The following is a 19,451-nucleotide window of genomic DNA, read 5'->3' on the forward strand; positions in this document are numbered from 1 at the left end:
TGAAATAATAAAAACGTAAACGCAAATGATAGCACATTCTTTTATAAAAACTGGTTTGAAAAGAGCATAAAGTATGTCGCTCAACTGTTTGATAACCGAATAAACGACTTTTATTCCGTTCATAATATATGCTTCTTGTATGAAATCCCAACAACAGACTTCCTTATGTATTACACGCTGATCAAAAGTATTCCATCACATATAAAATCGTTTACAAAACAAAACAACACGCAAAACATTAGAACTCAATTTCTAGAAAAACTCACAAAAAAACAAAACAAAAACCGAGCAAACTATCATACAGAATACAAATAAACAAGATTAACGAACTACCCAAATTCCAAATAAAATGGCAGAGTATATTCCAAGAGCATGAATTAAAATGGAAAGAAATATTTATTATGTCTTACAAAACAACAATCGACATCACACTAAGAAACTTTCAGTTCAAATACCTACATTGAATTATCGCCACCAATAAATATCTTTTTTAATGCAAATTATCTAACTCTAATTTATGTGACTTCTGCGGTGAAAATATCGAAACTATAGAACATTTTTTGGGGGAGTGCGAATACATCCAACATATCTGGATTCAGTTGACATCCTTTCTTGGCCAACAGCAACTAAACATTAAACTATCCCTCTTAAATGTTAGTTTTGGAGTTAACATAGTAAAATCCATTGATGGTAATAATATTGTGAATTTTATTATCATATTCATGAAACTTTATATCTTTAAAAACATGAAATACAAGAAACAATAACCGAATTTTAATTGTTGTATACATATCCTGAAATTAAAAATCCAGATTGAGAAAGAAAAAGCCCTCAGTAATGATACATTGCATATTTTTGAACGTAAATGGAATCGAATTAAATTTTCATAATGCTTGCCCACTTAAATATACTACTATATTTATGTTAGTTTATCATTTCATATATTCGTTTTAGTTTTCTTTTCTTTTTAAATCTTATAACATCATTGATTATTATATATATTATAACACATCCCGTTCTCACTGATTGTAATGTTACAAACCAAGGTCTAAAAACATTATACGGCATATTTCTGTATAATTTGTTAAAACCATTGATTGCAAATGAAAGACATGTATGTATACACTATATGCTTTAAAGCGGGTATATACGATTTTGTCAAATATTAATGAGTTTATATAAACTGTGTAAAATACTTATTATATATATATTTCAATATAAATTAACATAAAAGTTAAGAAGAACATGTGTCGAAAAATGCGAAATAAGCCAGATATTTAATTCTGAAATTGAAAACGGCTGTACAGCCGAATTCGCCAGCATGTATACCATACATGTACGATGTGCATCTAAACTTAGTTTAACGGTTTATTTGAATTTCTGCAACGATATCTATTCATACGACACATGAACACCATCTCCGATCCTAATACAAAGACGAATGCTTCCGTTATTGTAAGAAAATATGTACGTCACTATCGGCTCGGGGCGCTAATTTGTCTTTGCTGCATTTTATGAAATTCGGCTTTAGTGTATAATTTTTCTTGCCTATTTTGTGTTATTGTAACATATTTTATCAATATATTAGAATTAAACACATATAAAAAATCGTATATACCCGCTTTAAAATGAATAAAAAATAAATAAAAATAATAAATATTTCATAATAACGACATACAACTCAGAATACACGAAAAAGTCATCATTTTTGGTAAAAATACAATCAGATTAAACAGAACAGGCAATTTCATAACAACATGTAATAAAAGTTATATTTTTTACAAATAAAAATACAACAAGAGATGTGTTTGTCAGAAACACAATGCCCCTTATTGCGCTGCTTTGAAATACAATTTCAATATATTATTTGGCAATTTTGGAAATTATCTCCCTTTTAAAGCTAATTACTTCCCATGGATGGGATTTTTAGACTATTGAACTTGAAGGATGACTTTGACCTTTCACCACTTAAAATATGCAGCTTCATGAGATACACATGCATGCCAAATATTAAGTTGCTATCTTCAATATTGCAAATGTTATGGCCAATGTAAAAGTAGTCAGCCAGCCAACCAGCCAGCCAGCCAGTTCATTAAAACTAAAATGTTACAGCTCTTTCACACTCTTATAAATCAAGCTTAGTGCGATAAATTAGTGTAAAACAGTACAAACAACCTTTGACAGCCTACCTTTCTGTAGAGCTCATGTAACTTCCAGTAAAACAGTCGCGGAGATATGCATCCGAAACTTAGGTATGGGCTCAAAGTTGTCTGACTAGGGAACAGTGACTGTGATGTCATCTTGGACTTCTCATAACTGGCAACCCAGGCCTGAAATCAGTGATGTGCAACCTAGAGTATTTTAAGCAAGTGATGCTTACTTAAACTCTAATTGCAACCCAGGCCCAAAATCAGTGATGTGCAACCTAGAGTATTTTATGTGTCGGGTTGAAGGGAGGGAAAAAAAGATGGGTTACCAAATATGCGATCATTTAAAATATTGTTATGGTATGAAGTTCTTTTAACTTTTGACACTAACCAGTCTAGAACAAAACCGAAATTTCGTACCCATTGTGTACCCATTTCATACCCATTGAAAATTACGAAAAAAATCACTAATTATATGCACTAATTCTTCACTACATTAAACAACACATACAATTGTATTTTTTTAAATATGGCCTATTTGTGAGTAAAATATTGAAGGTCTAAAGTTGATAGGCGTAAATGGGTTTTGCATTTCGGGCATCTGTTAAAATAAAATCGTTCTGTTCTGTTGCTTTCATAATAATTTAGTCATTTTAATACTATTGATCTATAAAATCGCAAAGAAATAATAAAATATTTACTTACACATCGATTCCATTCAGGATTTCATATGATGGTTGCATAATTATAGGGAATTTAGCAGACTTTACTGGTTAAAGTGTTGTAGCGTTCTTGAACAAACAATGATGGCTCAGCTTTTGGCAAAATCCAGCACATGTAGGATGTTAACGTATTAATGCGGGTAATTAAAACTGGGATATTATTATGATAATTTATAACTCATATGAACTTTTTCTAAAACCTGGTACCTATTTCGTGTTTAAATGCCACCTTTTGGCATCCGAATGTTTTTTTTGTTTCGTCAAAATTTAGAGTTGGCTTGTTGGAGAATCATTTTATAAAAACATTCTTGCCTAAATAGATATACCGATGGCATGCTTACATTGGTAAACAGTTGTATTAGCTAAGAATTAAGAAACTAGAGTGTTAACAAGATTTTACTATAGCCATATAAGGAAAAATGCCCCGCCCCTTGGCAGCCATGTTTGTCAAGCAAACGTTACCATTTTCAAACTCATCCAAAATATCATTGAGACCAATCTTCTGACTAAATTTCCTGAAGATTGGACAATTGTTGTGGCCCCTAGAGAGTAAACAAGGCAAATGTTGAAGCTACACAACGCATGACGGACGGAGCACATTGTGCTCAGGTGAGCTTAAAATAGAAAAAAATAATTTACCGTGGTGTGTGTAAGTAACAAGAGCATCCCATAACAGGTGACACGCTCAGCTGCGGGTGGAATTTTGAATAAATGAAAGCTTGTCAGATTTTTTTTTTTAGGTCATATTGTCCTTGACCTTTGACCTAGTGACCCAAAAATGGGTGTGGCATGTAGAACTAATCAAGGTGCACCTCCATATGAATTTGCAAAGTTGTAGGTTGAAGAGTTTTTATTTTAGAGCCAAGCCAATGTTCAAAACCTTAACAAAATGTTTAGGTTTAAGCACGACGCAGACAGCGGATGATGAGCTTGCTATGACAATACCTTGGGTTTTCTCAGAAAACAGCTGGGCTGAAAATTGCAATACATGCTTTTAAATTACAATGCAACATGATATATGTCTGGCTGTGATTATTTTGACCAACAGAGATCCAGTTAAGGTTTTGTGAAATTCTTTTCATTACTACCAGATTTTTCAAAAATAATTCTTAACTCTGAAATTTTATTCTTAACGTTACTATCAAGTTTTGCATAATAATTCTTAACTTTTCTTAATGACCTAACATAAATAGTAATGGGTGTCATCGTATTAGATCGTTTCTATAATGTCTTTCTTAACATTCTACTTTGGCTCACTTTACGTACAATATGTTAAAAGCGTGTTTTTTTGCACGCTTTGCAGTATTTTAGGACGTCCTCTGGGCGCAGCAATTTGTTTGACAGATAGCATGTACACGCCGTCTTTATTTGAAAAAATGCGATTCGTTAAACAAATCCAATAAGCATTCTATATAAGTACCGAAAAGATCTTTAATACGCAAAAAGAACTCAATAACAACAGCTATCAGAGAACAGCGCGCTCGACTATTCGAGTGCTTGACAGTATAACATAAGCCATCATGGTGAAATTGTTCATATTCAATTATATATTAGACGATCTTTCAAAAATAAAAAAAGGAAAAAACAAATTTTGGAGGGGGGGGGGTAGGGGAGATGGGGTGAGAAGGGGGTATAATGTGGGGTGTGGTAATTTATTGGATGATGTTTACAAATAAATAAATATATATACACTGCAACTCCAATTTAACGCTCTCCGTTATAACGCTGAATCCAATAAAACGCGGATGGGTCTTGGATCCCGTTTTTTCTCCAATCTTCCATTTCTGATTCAAATCCATGTTATGCAAGTTCATTTATTTTTAGACAATTCAAAGATGGCGGCGATCACATCTTGATTGCTTTATTCAACCGTCCCTTGAACCGATTTTAATCGCTTCGAGGTTAAACTACACTAATTGGTGTTTATCTGTTGTGTAATGCCAATAAAGGTGTGAAAAACTCGCGTGTCAGTGTTTATTACATGTTTTCCCCATCAGAGCGGATCGGTGCGCTTATTTCAATAAGTTAAGTGCAGGCGGGATAATTATAAAATTAAAGTTATTTAACACGCTCAAAAAATTCTTACTTTGATATGATTGCAGTTTGACTATATTCAAGGGATGGCTTTGAAATATTCTGCGCACAGTATAAAACAAGTACTGTCATTTCATTATCATTCTAGTATTAAGTCATTTAATCTTTCAGTTCGTGTACGAGAAATTAAATAAACCAGACGATATATAACATAAATGCTAACGTAGTGTAATTGTTTACAGAGATTCATTTTCATTTTTTCCCGGTATCAGATATTTCCCGGAAAGCACGTTTTTGCATGACGGCGTATGACGCAATAAAACATTTATTTGTTCATGTATCGTATTGCATGAAATCTAAATTCAAATTCGCTCGTCCAATGAAAGCTCTTCCCCATAATGCACTGTTTTCTTTACAATTTTGAAAATGGCGTATGCATATAGTTGTGTTTTGAAATTCATAAACATATTTATCGTCATAAATGTTTAAGATTATTATTTTTTAAGTGATGTTGTAACTCGATTGGATTATCGAATGAATAAGCACATCGGTAAGCGGTATGAATAAGTGTAAAAGGGGCCATAATTATGTCAAAATGCTTGATACAGTGGTCTGCTCTTGTTTATAGGTTGGGTCATGTTGGTTAACAAGAATGCAGCATATAAAAGCAATATGTCAAAGGATATAGGAAATATTTGGGGTAGAACGCAAACTTTTACATAGATTTATCAATAATATGCGTATTTTAAGAATACAAGTGGGCAATAATTATGACAACATGCTTGATAGAGTTGTCTGCTCTAGTTTATAGGTTGGGGTGATGCTGGTAAACAAGTATGCAAAATATGAAATGTCAAGGAACAATGAAATAAATGGGGTAGTACGAAAACTTTATTATTTGCTGCATATTCTAAGTGGAAAAGGGGCCATAATTATGACGAAATGCTTGATAGATTTGTCTGCTCTTGTTTATAGGCTGGGGTCATTTTGGTAAACAAGTATGCAAAATATGAAAGCAATATGTCAAGGGACAATGAAAATAATGGGGGTGGTACGATTACTTTAACATTTGCATGCTCACGCTAACGGAACGGAAACGCCGACGTGAGTAGGATATTTCCAATATATATATATATATATATATATATATATATATATATATATATATATATATATATATATAATAGTCGAGCTAAAAATCGATACGAACCGATGTAAACATACTATTCGTAACTTGATTTTGTAATTCATAACGGTACGACCAGATTTTTAAAATAAATACGTAAGCGACATGAAAATAATTCTTAATTACGCAAATACGACCCTTCTCTGGAGCTCTGAGGGTCCAACCAGTGTTTCCTTGACCTTGGGGTGGCATGTCTCTACACAATATCAAAATGCCACAAATATGAGGCATGTTTGATGTAAATTCTTCAAATGGCATTTGTCATATGGATGTGACAATTAAAATGGTGGCTCAAATATTGCACCTTCGAGTTTGACCTTGAACCAGTGTGAATACATAGTGTACTTCATTCTACACATTGTCTTGTAGCGGATCCGTGGTCTAGTGGTAACACACTGGCTTCACAATCCAGAGATCGCTGGTTCGATCCCCCGCTGCACCTAACCTACTAATTCGTCTTTCAAATGAGACGTTTAACCGAGGTGCAGTGTACTAGGTGCTATACACCGGGCACTAAAAGACCCAGGGTTCACCTCTGGAACGGGGTGTCTCCTGTATCTTGCACTATCCTACGTAACCAACTAACACGTCTTTCTGGGGGCGATGGCCATATGGGAGACAATCCCGCTGAACTCGATAAAAACAAACAACAACAATAACAACAACATTGTCTCAACGAACTTGATATTTAAATATTTAGAATTTACAACCTTTACAATAATTAAAAAAGGTCTAATTCCAGAAACAAGAAATCAATGATCCTTAACAAAACAGATAAGATAAAAAATTTTCCAATTTATTTCAAAATCTTCTTGCATGGTCAAGTTAAATATCAGACAAACTTAAATAATAGCTAAGATATCTTTTTCAAATTTGGGCCTTGCAAATAATTCAGGGGTCTGATTTTTTGCAAAACCATTAAGCATGTATCTAGTATGCTTGTCCCTTTACCTGTTTCACTTAACCTTACTTTTTATACACATGGGGCAGAGTTCAAAACTTTTAAAACTGGTTTGAAATGGGAGGAAATAATATACAAAGGACACATCCCAACACTCCAGCTTACCTTGCGCTGCAGGTGCCCTTGTAGTCTCTGTAATGCCTCGGATTCCCCACCACGGAACACGTTCGAGGACAAACCAGACGTGTCAAACCCTTCAAAAGACACAAACAAAAGAATTAATTATTTATTAAATCACATATGATACAAATTATGCTCTTATTTGATGGAGCTTTCAAAGTCAGTTATCTACAAAACCACATATGTTATGCTCTAAAGGTTATCAAAATTATTTTTATAATAATTTAATAAAAATAATATATAAATTCAATATTAAATTATTCAGTACAACATTTTTGTATGCATATTGATTTCTAAGTGTCCTGTATATCATCCAAGTAACTGAAGTGCAGAGCTATGGCATTCTCAATCAAACAAAAGAAGACCTCTCACAGACATTGGAGATTATTGAATCCAATTAAAGGACTACGATGTTTTTTAAATCATTTTGCAGCAATCATGACGAGTTTTCATACAATTTGTGAACAATGGTTATAGCAACATGTAATGTCTTATTAAGATGCGGGAGGTTAGTAAATCAATATTCAACAAAACCCAGCAACCAGTAAAACTAAATAAAAAGTCCCTTTTGGTTTATACTTGCCAACTTTAAAACTTCATGAAACAATTGCACGCAAAACATATAATATCACCAAATTAAATACTGATATTCAGCCTTTTTTAAGTGCACAGGAAAGAAAGAGTAAATTAAGGAAAATTAAAAAATTTGTCCTTATTAAACAATTATTAAGACCATAGTTATGTCAACATTACAGGCATTCAATTATACTCTTTGCGCAACATGATTATTCCCAATACCCTATCACTGCTGGAACAGCAAAAATCAGGCTTTCTTCTGGCATTTCTAGTCAACATAAAATTAGACATACATGCCAGAACTCTCGATCTCGGCGGGACAATCCTGCCTTTGGGCTCTTTGTCCCGGCATCCCGATACGAGACGATTTGTCCCGACATTCCTTAAAAGCAATGTAAGATCTATAAGTTCCCTATAAAATTCGTCTTTCAAGCTCTTTCTGGCTAAAACTTACCATCGCTAATCCCTTTGTTGCCCACAATTAACAACCCACTTCTACTTTTCAAGTGCACCAGTGTTGTTTTTGAAAACAGATAAATTTTGGGGGAGCATAAAAATCACTAAGAATCCACTGTGAACTTCACCTAGAGGCCAGCCGCATGGTTGTTGCAAGCGAAGTGTCGTCTTTATATGATGATAATTTATTTTGGAATTCCTTAATGTACACCTGTTCAACAAAGAACCTGCCAAAAGGTTCGCCATAACATCAATCCATGCATTCCGTTATTCCTGTAAAAACAAAAAATAACTCACCAAGGTCATCAAGGGAAGGGATCCCGTATTTGTCGTCATGGGCAAGCAATGTAGGGGTCTTACACTGACAAATTGTATCTAACGTAATTCGGTCCTCTGGTTTCGCTGGAGGGTCCAAACGCGAAAGAACGGACTGGAAACGCTTGAAGGTGAGGGGTGGGGTGCCATCGTTTTCACTGATGATTCTAAGAAGAAGACATGATAGTATTATTTTTACAGATTATATTTACATATGCTGGAAGTAAAAAGAAACATGCAATAAACTTTATCCGACATCTTGAATAAGAATATTGTAAAATTCAGATGGATGGACAAAGCAGCAACTATATGCTCACCAACTTTTATTGACCTGCTTTTTGGACTTAAATGAAATATTTTAGGAATTATTGTACATGTTCTTTGAAGTCTTACTAACTCAATACAACATTTTAACCCAGTTTCATTCAGAGCCAACCCAACTTTAAATGTGGAGTGTATAGTGTTAAACTATTCAGTATTCCTTGTAGACCTAAACAAGAGTGACAAGATGGCCCTAGTTTGCACACCTTTTTTACATGGCCTTGTTCATTCCCTTGTCAAAAAATTACCAACTTTCATACCAAACCCCACTTAAACCAACCTAAAACAGTGTTTATTCTGGGTTTTTTTTAATGAAAGTTGGTTTTTGTTAGTTAAAGCGAGTTTTATGTGCGTTTAACTGAGTTTAAAGTTGTTTATTTTAAGAAGATGTGTGTGTAAGCGAGTTTTTCCCTGATAGTTTTTTTTGTGTTTGGTAAGTGAGTCTTTTTAGTAATGAGTTGGTTTATGTGTGTTAAAGTCTGTCTTTTTGATTCAGATGCGGGTCTTTCATAACAGAAGTTGGTCTTTTTTTAAAAGCAGAAGTGGGTATAAGCGAGTTTAAGTTGGTTTTGTAAAAAATAATTTGAGAGTTGCAACGAGGCTAAAATACTCATTTTAACACACTTTTTTTTAATAAGTTGGTCTTTTGTTCATTAATGTAATTAAAAAATGAAACAATAATGCTTCAACTGGGTATTTTTTTCATGTTAATAGCCCTTTATAATAACAGTGTATTTTAAATGAGAAAGGTCTTTTGTATCAACAACAATGCTATTTTATAAATTAATATATCCTAAAACTCTTTAAATCATCAAAAATCATTTTGATGCTGTAAACAATAATAATATTATGTGGACTTGCCAGTATCTATTATATTTTCTTAACTTCAAACAAATAAGTGTGTGAACTTTCTTTCACTATGATTTAACTCAAATAAATAATTGTCTTCTACACAAAATATTAGCAGACATTTAAAAAGGTAATTATAATAATATGTATTATTTTATTATTATCTGCTAACACTATTCAGTATGTAATATTAAAATATTCATAATAAAATGAAGTTACCAGTGCTGTTTATTATGGCTATTCGAGAATTGTAATGTGCCTTATCAGTGGGTACATCTGAAGTAACGTACATTTGCGGCCATAAGTCGACCTAAAAACGCTCAAAAAAGACTTTAAAAGTCAACTCGACTTATGGATGAGGTACTAAATAAAATAAAAAATCCGTATTTCTGTGCGTTTTTTTTTTAAAGTAAAAAGTCTCCTGTTTAGGGTAAGGCCGTGTCGTATTTTACTTTTATGTCCGCCGATAACAAAATACTCATGTTTACATTGGTTTTTAATTCATTAATCTATTGGTTTTTAATTCATTAATCTTCGTAATAAGTCCAAATAAAAACACGTAAAAATAACTTTGAAAATATTAAACATTTGTGACATACGGTTAAGTGGCGAAAATTATATACCGCTATTTGTTGTATCGATACAGCGTCCGTTGTCTACTAAGAACAATAAAAAATCGACTGCTGACATTTGTGCCCATTTTAAGTAAATCTGTGTAAATACAAACTGTCAACAGGTGCATGTGTCTTTATGCCACCAATTAACGCTTTTCGGCCTTTTGCATACCATCAAAGCGTTATGTGTAGTGTTGGCATTCTTTTGATAATTTTCTTTATTGCGCCTAAAATAGTTCTCCGTTAATGATATGCACAACAGTTCTGCTACAAACAACTTCTGACCAATCAAAAATAATTACTCGATCGTTGGATACGCCTTTAACCAATCGTTATTGTACAACTTTACATGGTGTATTTTTTATTGGATAAAGGTTTGGTTTCGTTGATTTATTCGCAACTGTCCCACAATTAACGCGTAATGGTTTCGTAAATTAATAGATGTAATCTGAGTGAAGTCTTCATTCATTGTTTGATTATAATAATATTACGCACTCACCTTGGATTAATTTAAATATTCACATAATAATGGTACTTGACTATGTATGTAAACATATCGTGGCAATGTTCAACCACTTTGTGATCTGGAAAACCCCGAAGTATTATTATTGTATTACTCAAACATATTACACATCTGTGTATCCCTTTTTCTATAAGACTTATATTAAAATAGTCCTAGTTGGACTCTAACATTTAAAGCACAGATCACAAAGTCTAAAGACTCCAACAAACCCATTGCAGTATATACTGAACAATGGGTCTGGTAATGATGATGCCACATACAACAGTATGTGTGTTTTCACCATCTTTACTTATAAAAATTGGGCTATTCTTTCTCTCTCTCCTCCTTAAAAAACAAAACAAACAATAACATACAATAACAACATCATATTAATGATAATAACTAATAATAAGCACAGTAACATAACACAAACATAGTAATTTATAACTATAAAACAAGACCAAGTTCTTTTGGATTTATCATCCTTTTCTTTCATTTATATTTTTGCATATAAACTATTATTGTTTACATTTTCTTAAAGTACAACGTCAGCCGTGGGAAAATCTATTTATAAACGGATTGACCTACTTGCAATCCTAAATAAGAATTTTCGGCCAATCAGCGCCATTGTTTTATAAGTGCATCTACCAATAAAAACGCCGCTTTTTAACAGCGTTAGGCATTGTAAAGTACTGCGTCTTTCTAACGTTTCTTATAAAGACTAGATATTTTTAAACCAATAGATTTTTATTAAGGCACCGCACCAACACTGCAAAGTTTTATATTTATATCAATGGTACAGCCCAGTAAAATCGGGCTGTCCATTTTATGGCCGTTTTCGGCTTTTTTATGCAGAGTTTTATGTTAAGCAGTGTGCTCGGGCAATGGTTTATAACCGAAGTCCCGAGGGTAAACAATCCCATTAGTCAGACCTTGGATTATTAAAAAGTGTGATTGTACATATTAAATACACAATTACTTTCGATTATGTGCTTAGTATAAATAAGATAAGACGTTTTTCCAAGATGCAGAAAATATTCCTCGGGTATCTCGTGATTTACGAATATGAAACAGTCGAATAGGGAGCGATGCGAGTGTTGGTAAATTTCACGTTTTCCCCGCATAATTGCGAAAGCGTTGTTGATTATTTGTGAGCAAGCTACAATTATTTTGACCATATAATGAATTTCTGCGTTCAAGATTTCACCGAATTTTCAAATCAATAGCACTAACATTTGAATACAAAAATATCTGCTCATAATATAAATGCTGAAAGTTAAAACATGTTGTCGTAAAAATAAAATCCAAAACAAATATGTTCGTTGATCGTTTAATATAAAGACAATAATCATACGGCGCAATAAACGCACACAAAGTATCCGATTTTAAAAATAACAATGGAAAAAGATTAATGCAATTTTATGAATACATGCCCGTGATAATCGTGTTTTGTTTTTATAAATTCGATTTTTTTTTAATTTACATTCTTTTAAAATTATAATTATTTCTTTCCAGATTACAGCAATTTCTTTAGAAACGGGAATGCAATCACTAAAAACAAAGCAACATCATGCTTTTTTATTAACTATTTATCTATTTTGAATCCGCGCACATTAAATTAATTATGATCTGAAATATTTATATATTTCTTCTTTAATATTTTTTAACCAACTAATCATTTTTTATTTGAAGATGCGCATCGACTCGGCGTCATGTCGAGGATTGCGGCTTGCCTCGGCATGTCTCGGCGGACATATGCGAAGCTTCGCGGCGAAATGCGGCTTGCTGCTGCCTACTGACTCGGCTTCAACGGCCGACTCGGCATCGACTCGTTGCACCTTGCCGCCGCGGATCGCGAAATACGTTTGTTCCGCGTTGGCTGTACTGTATCTTAAATAAATGTTCATAAAAAGAATGAACACTGACTTTTTGGGTCCAGTTTAGTTCAGATATTTGGCCCGATACCCATTGTCAAAACGTATATTTTTTGATTTTGTAAAAGGAAATTCGATTTCTATGGAAGGGAATTTCCGCCAGTGCATGCATGCTGTTAAATGACATTCTTATTTGAACAACTGTCATGTGCATTCTGTAACATGGTAGTTGCATTTCGCCTAGTTACATTAGCTGTGCAAGCACTTCATATGCTTTTGTCATATTGATAAGTTTATATTTACTTCATATATATCTTTACTGCGTGTGTGTGTTATTGACAACTGCAGTTAACCTTTTGGACTTTGTATGAATACTTATTCTATCGGCGGTCTTTGCTTTACTATGTGCATTTGGCTATGTTGCTTCTGAATTTAACAAGCTGTTAATATCTTTGTGGATCTATATTTCTTCTTAAGTCGATTGCTAGTGCGTCTCTGATTAAGGATTAGTTGTAGGTTTTGCATACACCGCCATTATAAATAGTTCACGCTGCGAAAAGGAGAACCAGTATTCAAAAACATAATTCCAACGCAAATTGCAGCGTAAATTCCTATTGCCGGGAGATCACTCTAAACATCAAAATCAAAATCTCCGGTATCAATCGTGGAATATCGACTATCTCTGGAATCCTCCGTAAAAAATGCCTCATTTTAATACAATGAATATTCATTATGTCGAAATACCGTCTTCCAATAGCCTCATTTACTAAAATGCGGTAAGCGGGTAAAAACATAGCCGTCTACAACATGCCTAATGCGGCGACACGAATTACCATTAGCAATTTAATGTTGATGATTTTACTTTCATGACGCATATCGACTGTTTTGTTGAGAATCTCGAACATGTTTTAAAGCGGGTATATACGATCTTGTCAAATATTTAGTAATAAATATAAAATGTGTAAAAAACTTATTATACATATATTTCAATATAAACTAAAATAAAAGTTAAGAAGAACATGTGTCGAAAAATGCTAAATAAGCCAGATATTTAATTCTGAAATCGAAAAAGGCTGTACAGCCGAATTCGCCAGCATATATATCATGCATGTACGATGTGAATCTAAATTTAGTTTAACGGTTCATTTGAAATTTCTGCAGCGATATCGATTCATACGACACATGAACACTTACAAAAAAGACGAATGCGTCGGTTATTGTAGGAAAATAATTACGAATTATCTTCGTCACAATCGGCTCGGGGCGCTAATTTGTATTTGCTGTATTTTATGAAATTCGTCTTAAATGTATCATTTTTCTTGCATAGTGTGTGTTATTATAACATATTTGAATCAATATTTTACAATTCAGCACATATAAAAATCGTATATACCCGCTTTAAGAAAATGATAACATGGAAACATTAGGCATTTTTCGTCGAAAAAAATAAGACGATGCCTCACCCTCTAATATCATTTATTTGTATATGAGCTTCAGTCTGGGAAAACGTGGCCTAATGCTTATGCGTAGAGTGTCGTCCTAAATTAGCATGTGCAGTCCATACTGGCTAATTAGGGACAACCTTTTCCGCCTAGACTATATTTTCGATTAGAAAAAAAACTAAATGAAATTCGATAGGTACTTAAAACGATACTTAATACACGCATTAATTACATTTGTAATGCACAATGATATCATATATATAATTAAAGTAATAAACATAAATTCCAATAATTACTTAAAAATTGAAAAGGCAACTTGTCATTCATATGACCCAGTGTATTAAAACTATTACCGAAAGTGGTTACAGCAGGCATTACAAGTATAATCAATTATAAGCCTATACATGAGTGTCAAGCTGAATGAGTTATATGGCCAATAAAGGGATACTAAATACACATGTTAATATCAACTATAACTGGTTTACCATTGGTTCAGATCTATTTTGTTAGTTTAATATTGTATTGGCAGGTTTAACGCCTGTGGAATTTATGTGCGAAAATATTTTTTTAGGATGCGGTTTCAAAATCATGCTACTTGACTGCATTTAAAATATTTACGGTTTTCCAGGAAAGATTTTCGAAACCGAAAAAAAAGAAACTCGTTATTTAATTGTATCTATTCTTTTTATATTAAACGCTAGGAAAATCTATCGACACGCCTCATTTCTCACAAGCGTTAAAGTGAGCCTTGTTCTGGACAAACTGGACCGAATTCAAGTTCTTAAAGTGTCATCAGAGACTATGCTCTGAAGAGCGCATAGGCTAATCTGGCACAACACTTTCCGCCACTATGATATTTTTCCTTTAAAGTAAGTATTTTCTAAGCTAAATCCTGTAATGATTCGGCCCCTATAAACCTGTGCGGAATGCGCCGGCTAGTCTGGGTTGACAATCTAGGACTGCACAAGCTAGTCTGGCGCAACATTTTCCGCTTTTATGGCACTGTTCCTTTAAAGGAAGCGAACATCCAGTTAAGGCGTAAAATTTCGTCCCTGTTTAACCTGTGTTGCCTGAGCCGGCTAATCTTGAATAATACTCTAGGCATATGCGCTTTTAGAAAACGGGGTTTAATGAATGTGCGTAAGGTGTCGTCCCATATTAGTCTGTTCAGTCCGCATATGCAAATGTCCACCCGTACCTTCGGTCGTTCCTACGTTTGTCCGTGCGCCCTTTCGTCCTTTATTTAATCCGTCCGTTCGTCCGTCCGTCAATTCGTTCGTCTGGAACACTATTTAAACTTGCTTTAGGTTGTTCGTTCTGCAGTCGGACGTTTCCGCTGACCGGGTTTCTTGACTGTATTGTGCCGTGAAGTTCATAATGCCTTCGTTCGTCCGTGCGTCCGTTCGTTTGTCTCTTCTTTCGTCCGTCCGTTCGTTCGTCCCTTCTTCTGTTCGTCCGTCTGTTCGTTCGTTCATTCGTTCGTCCGTGTACAGTTTCCGCTTGCAGCTGACAGTTTGTTCATTTAATACAGGTTATTGTACAAAACTTTTGTTTTCGGCTTCTTTTTTGGCTACAGTTTCCGCTAGCGGCTGAAAATTTGTCAAATTAATGGAAATAGTTCACCGTGTTCTGTTTCTGGCTACCTTTTGGTCACACGTTTAAAATGGCGCGATGGAGAAATTTGTTTGGGTATATATGTAACAACACCGTGCATAAAATTTACATTTTTACGAACACGAACGATAACTACCGAAAATTAATAGAAAAATCTGGTTCCCAGTTTCTTTTATGAATTCACTATTACTAATGCGTTCGTCTTAATGCAGTCGGCATTCGGCTTACCTTATGTGAGCTGCTGCCTTGTGCTTAGTCATTTCGCTTAGTAAAACTTACAATAAATATGCATTTTCACGCATTGCTTAGTATTAAAATGATGATAGTTAAGCAACAAGAAGATAGGCACATGGACTTTTTAACAGAAATGATTCATTTGTCATTTACTCGCAAGAATACATGATTTGCATACATCGAGTAAACATTTAAACGAAGTATGCAAGTAATGTAACACTAACTGATACAAAAAAGCATAAACACGCAAGGAAGACGCAGTTATTTTGAAACAAATAAAACAAAGCAAAATGCAATTGTCATTTAGCAACATGCATGTAATCGCGGGTATTACCAATTGTAATATATCAACATGGTGTTGTCATGAAGTGAACTACAATTGTCATTGAGCAAAATGAAATTGTAATTTAGCAGCATGCATGCACTGGTGGATATTCCCTTCCATAGATTTCAACCGAAAATGACCACAGTAATTGCGTTTTGTAAATATGACAATGCCTTTTTTATAGGGATGGCAACGAATACCGATTTTGGTATTCGAATATTCGGTCATCCTTTCGAACGAATATTCGGATATTCGGTCAACATCTGTTGGAAAAAAGTCAACTTTGTTTACCGTACCATTACTCCAAGAATTCTACTTTCGTTTTTACCGGAAGTGCACCGGAAGTGACTAAATATTGACACAGCATTGCCGTCGATAATTCGAAGCTGATTTTGTTGATTACTTTTTATTGTTAAAATTAAATGACAAAAACTGTTTTTAAACTATTAATATTGTACATCAACAATAGAACGAGGAACATAATATTACATGACGACAAAATAATTACATGACAAAACTGAACTTAAACGAATTATGTACATAGCCACAACACACTTTGAACCTGTTTAACAGACTAAACAGTAAGTCTTTTAAAGTTGCCACGTTTAAAAGTTACTTGGATCGGCGACTTCTTATCGGATGATGTCGTGAAATACTTCAAAGCAGCGGAAGGCGTAGGTGGCATTTTGCTTGGACAGAGATTTACTTTATGCGTGTAGCAATTGTAATATTTTCAATTAAATGAGGGCGAACTACCAAAAACATTTCTTTAAGTATAATACCTGATTGAATATTGAGTAATTAATTACAGTTTGGACCATACGACACGCAAATACTCGTTAGAGGTTGATTAAATTATTTTCTAAAAGCTTTTTTGATTGGACAACGTGATTCTACCATACGATTTCTTTGTTTTTCACACCAAGTCGGCACTTCCTTCACTCATTTAATCTTGGATCATTTTAAATGTAATTCGAGTTATTAGATCAAGACGGGTCGGTGGTTTAATTGCCATACGGTCTTATTCGTTTTTTACACCAAGTTGGCTTTTCCTTTACTCATTTAATCTTTGATAATTTTAAATGTAATTCGAGTCATTGGATCAAGTGCAGGTCGGTGTTTTGATTGCCGACGCGATTTGCACCTATCATAATTTTGACACAAAGTGGCTGTCTTTGTTAGGCAATTAGCGGGATTTATGACCGGTATACTGTCATCACCATAGCGACGCATTATCGCGCGTAGCAGGAATAAACATTGTGACACGAGGAACAACTTTTTTAACAATGTTTGAAGCAAATTTCACGAATACAAAGTCTTTGAAATTACTCGATTTTTTTATTTTTCTTCCGAATATTCGATTCGGAACACTGTATCCGAATATTCGGTCCGGGACCGAATATTCGGATATTCGGATATTCGTTGACATCCCTACTTTTTTATTATAAAACCTATTGTGTCCACAGTCACGTTTAATGTTTATACCAAAGATGAATACAATCTGAATAGATATTCCCTTAAGTCCTAATTGTAACATCCCCATCAGAAGGGCCCCACTAACTTTCTCTGTAAGATGAAAAAAAACAATAACTAAAAGGTTGGAAAAAGTCTCCATTAACATTTAAATTAGGACTATATTCGTGTGAGCTCTTCTCCATTACAGGAAGATAGCATGTTCTGCAGGGTTTTGAAAATCCTATTCATTTAGACCTTTGAACTTGAAATGTGACCTTGTTATAAGGACCTGGGTCTTAATGGCAAACAATGACTGTCAATTCTGCTAAGGTATTCTAAAACATCTATGCTGGACGATGTTGCATTCAGTACAGTATTATGGGTTAGTTTCTTATATAAAGTATATGGCCTTGAACTGTAATCTTGACACTGGGATCCGGTTATTGCCTTCAACAGTGTTCCACCATCCTTGTTGCTTAATTGAAAAGCCATCCATGCTTGACAAAGAAATGCTCTGCAAAAAAGTTATGACCTTACACCTTGAACGGTTACTTTTTATCCTGTGTGTAAAATGATATTATAAGATATTTTGTCACTTCTGCCAGATTAAATGCCGAACAAAGGTATGCACTGGACAATGTTTTCTGTACATGTATTTGACCTTGTACTGTTACCATAACCTATGAACCTGGTTCAAAACCTTACACTCCAGTTATTTAAAGATCCATCCCTGCTAGACCAAGTGAGAGGGATTGATTTCTTATATGAAACATTTAACTTTGAACTATGACCTTGGAATATGAACGCTAGTTTTTTACATCAACAACGTCAAGTCATCCACATGGGAAGCGTGGGAGTAATATTTTTATAATTTTTTTCCAGAGAGCATTATACTTTTTAACTTATGTTCAAGTTTTTTAATGGCGTTTTTAGGTCTGCTGCTAATTACTGTCATGTTAACGCCCAGTTTTGCCGAATAATTTGGAGACTACGTGAAGTCGAACCGAGTCCATTGTTTAAAAGATATAGGGAATTGTTTTCATAATAATCTTCAATATTTTATTACATAGGATTACTTACTTATTAAAAATGTATTTGTACATATAACAAGAGATGTGTTTGTCAGAAACACAAAGCCCCCTACTGCGCCGCTTTGATACATGTTTTTTTACCTCTGACCTTGATGGATGACCTTGACCTTTCACCACTCAAAATGTGCAGCTCCATTAGATACACATGCATGCCAAATATCAAGTTGCTATGTGAAGGGACATAGAAGTCATGAGCATTTTTCGAAACCTAAACGCGAAACCTAAGCGTAGTGTGACGGAAGGACAGACAGACGTCCGATCACTATATGCCCTCCCTCGGGAGCATTAAAATTAATATCATTTTCGTGAACATCAGTCCGGCCTTATTGTAATTCAAATTGGTCACAAAACAGCAATTATTTTTATAGGTACAAGTACATTGATTGTCCTCAACATTATTAGCAAAAGTTACACGCTTGAATGTTATTATTATATACATAGCTTAGTTTAAACCTTATTATTGAGACATTTTGGAGTATTTTTTATGGTAGAATAAGTACTTGGTGTTTTAAAGGGATCTTTTCACGGTTTAGTAAATTGACAAAATTGAAAAAACTTGTTGCAGATTCGCAAATTTTCGTTTTAGTTATGATATTTGTGAGGAAACAGTATT

General features: G+C 34.1%; 1 protein-coding gene across 1 annotated transcript in view; it reads right to left on the reverse strand.

Moving 5' to 3' along the window:
* The window catches only part of LOC127831225 (cryptochrome-1-like), a 60,814-nt gene that overhangs the window by 36,476 nt on the left and 4,887 nt on the right, over window positions 1-19,451 (reverse strand). Inside the window, exons 3-6 of the mRNA XM_052356211.1 lie at window positions 17,854-17,858; window positions 8,500-8,684; window positions 7,156-7,244; window positions 2,190-2,330 (exon numbers count right to left, since the gene is read on the reverse strand). Coding sequence (XP_052212171.1) covers window positions 2,190-2,330; window positions 7,156-7,244; window positions 8,500-8,684; window positions 17,854-17,858 — 420 coding nt within the window. The remainder of the gene's footprint in view (window positions 1-2,189; window positions 2,331-7,155; window positions 7,245-8,499; window positions 8,685-17,853; window positions 17,859-19,451) is intronic.

This window comes from Dreissena polymorpha, chromosome 5 (genome assembly GCF_020536995.1).
Source record: "Dreissena polymorpha isolate Duluth1 chromosome 5, UMN_Dpol_1.0, whole genome shotgun sequence".
NCBI classification, from domain to species: Eukaryota; Metazoa; Mollusca; class Bivalvia; order Myida; family Dreissenidae; genus Dreissena; species Dreissena polymorpha.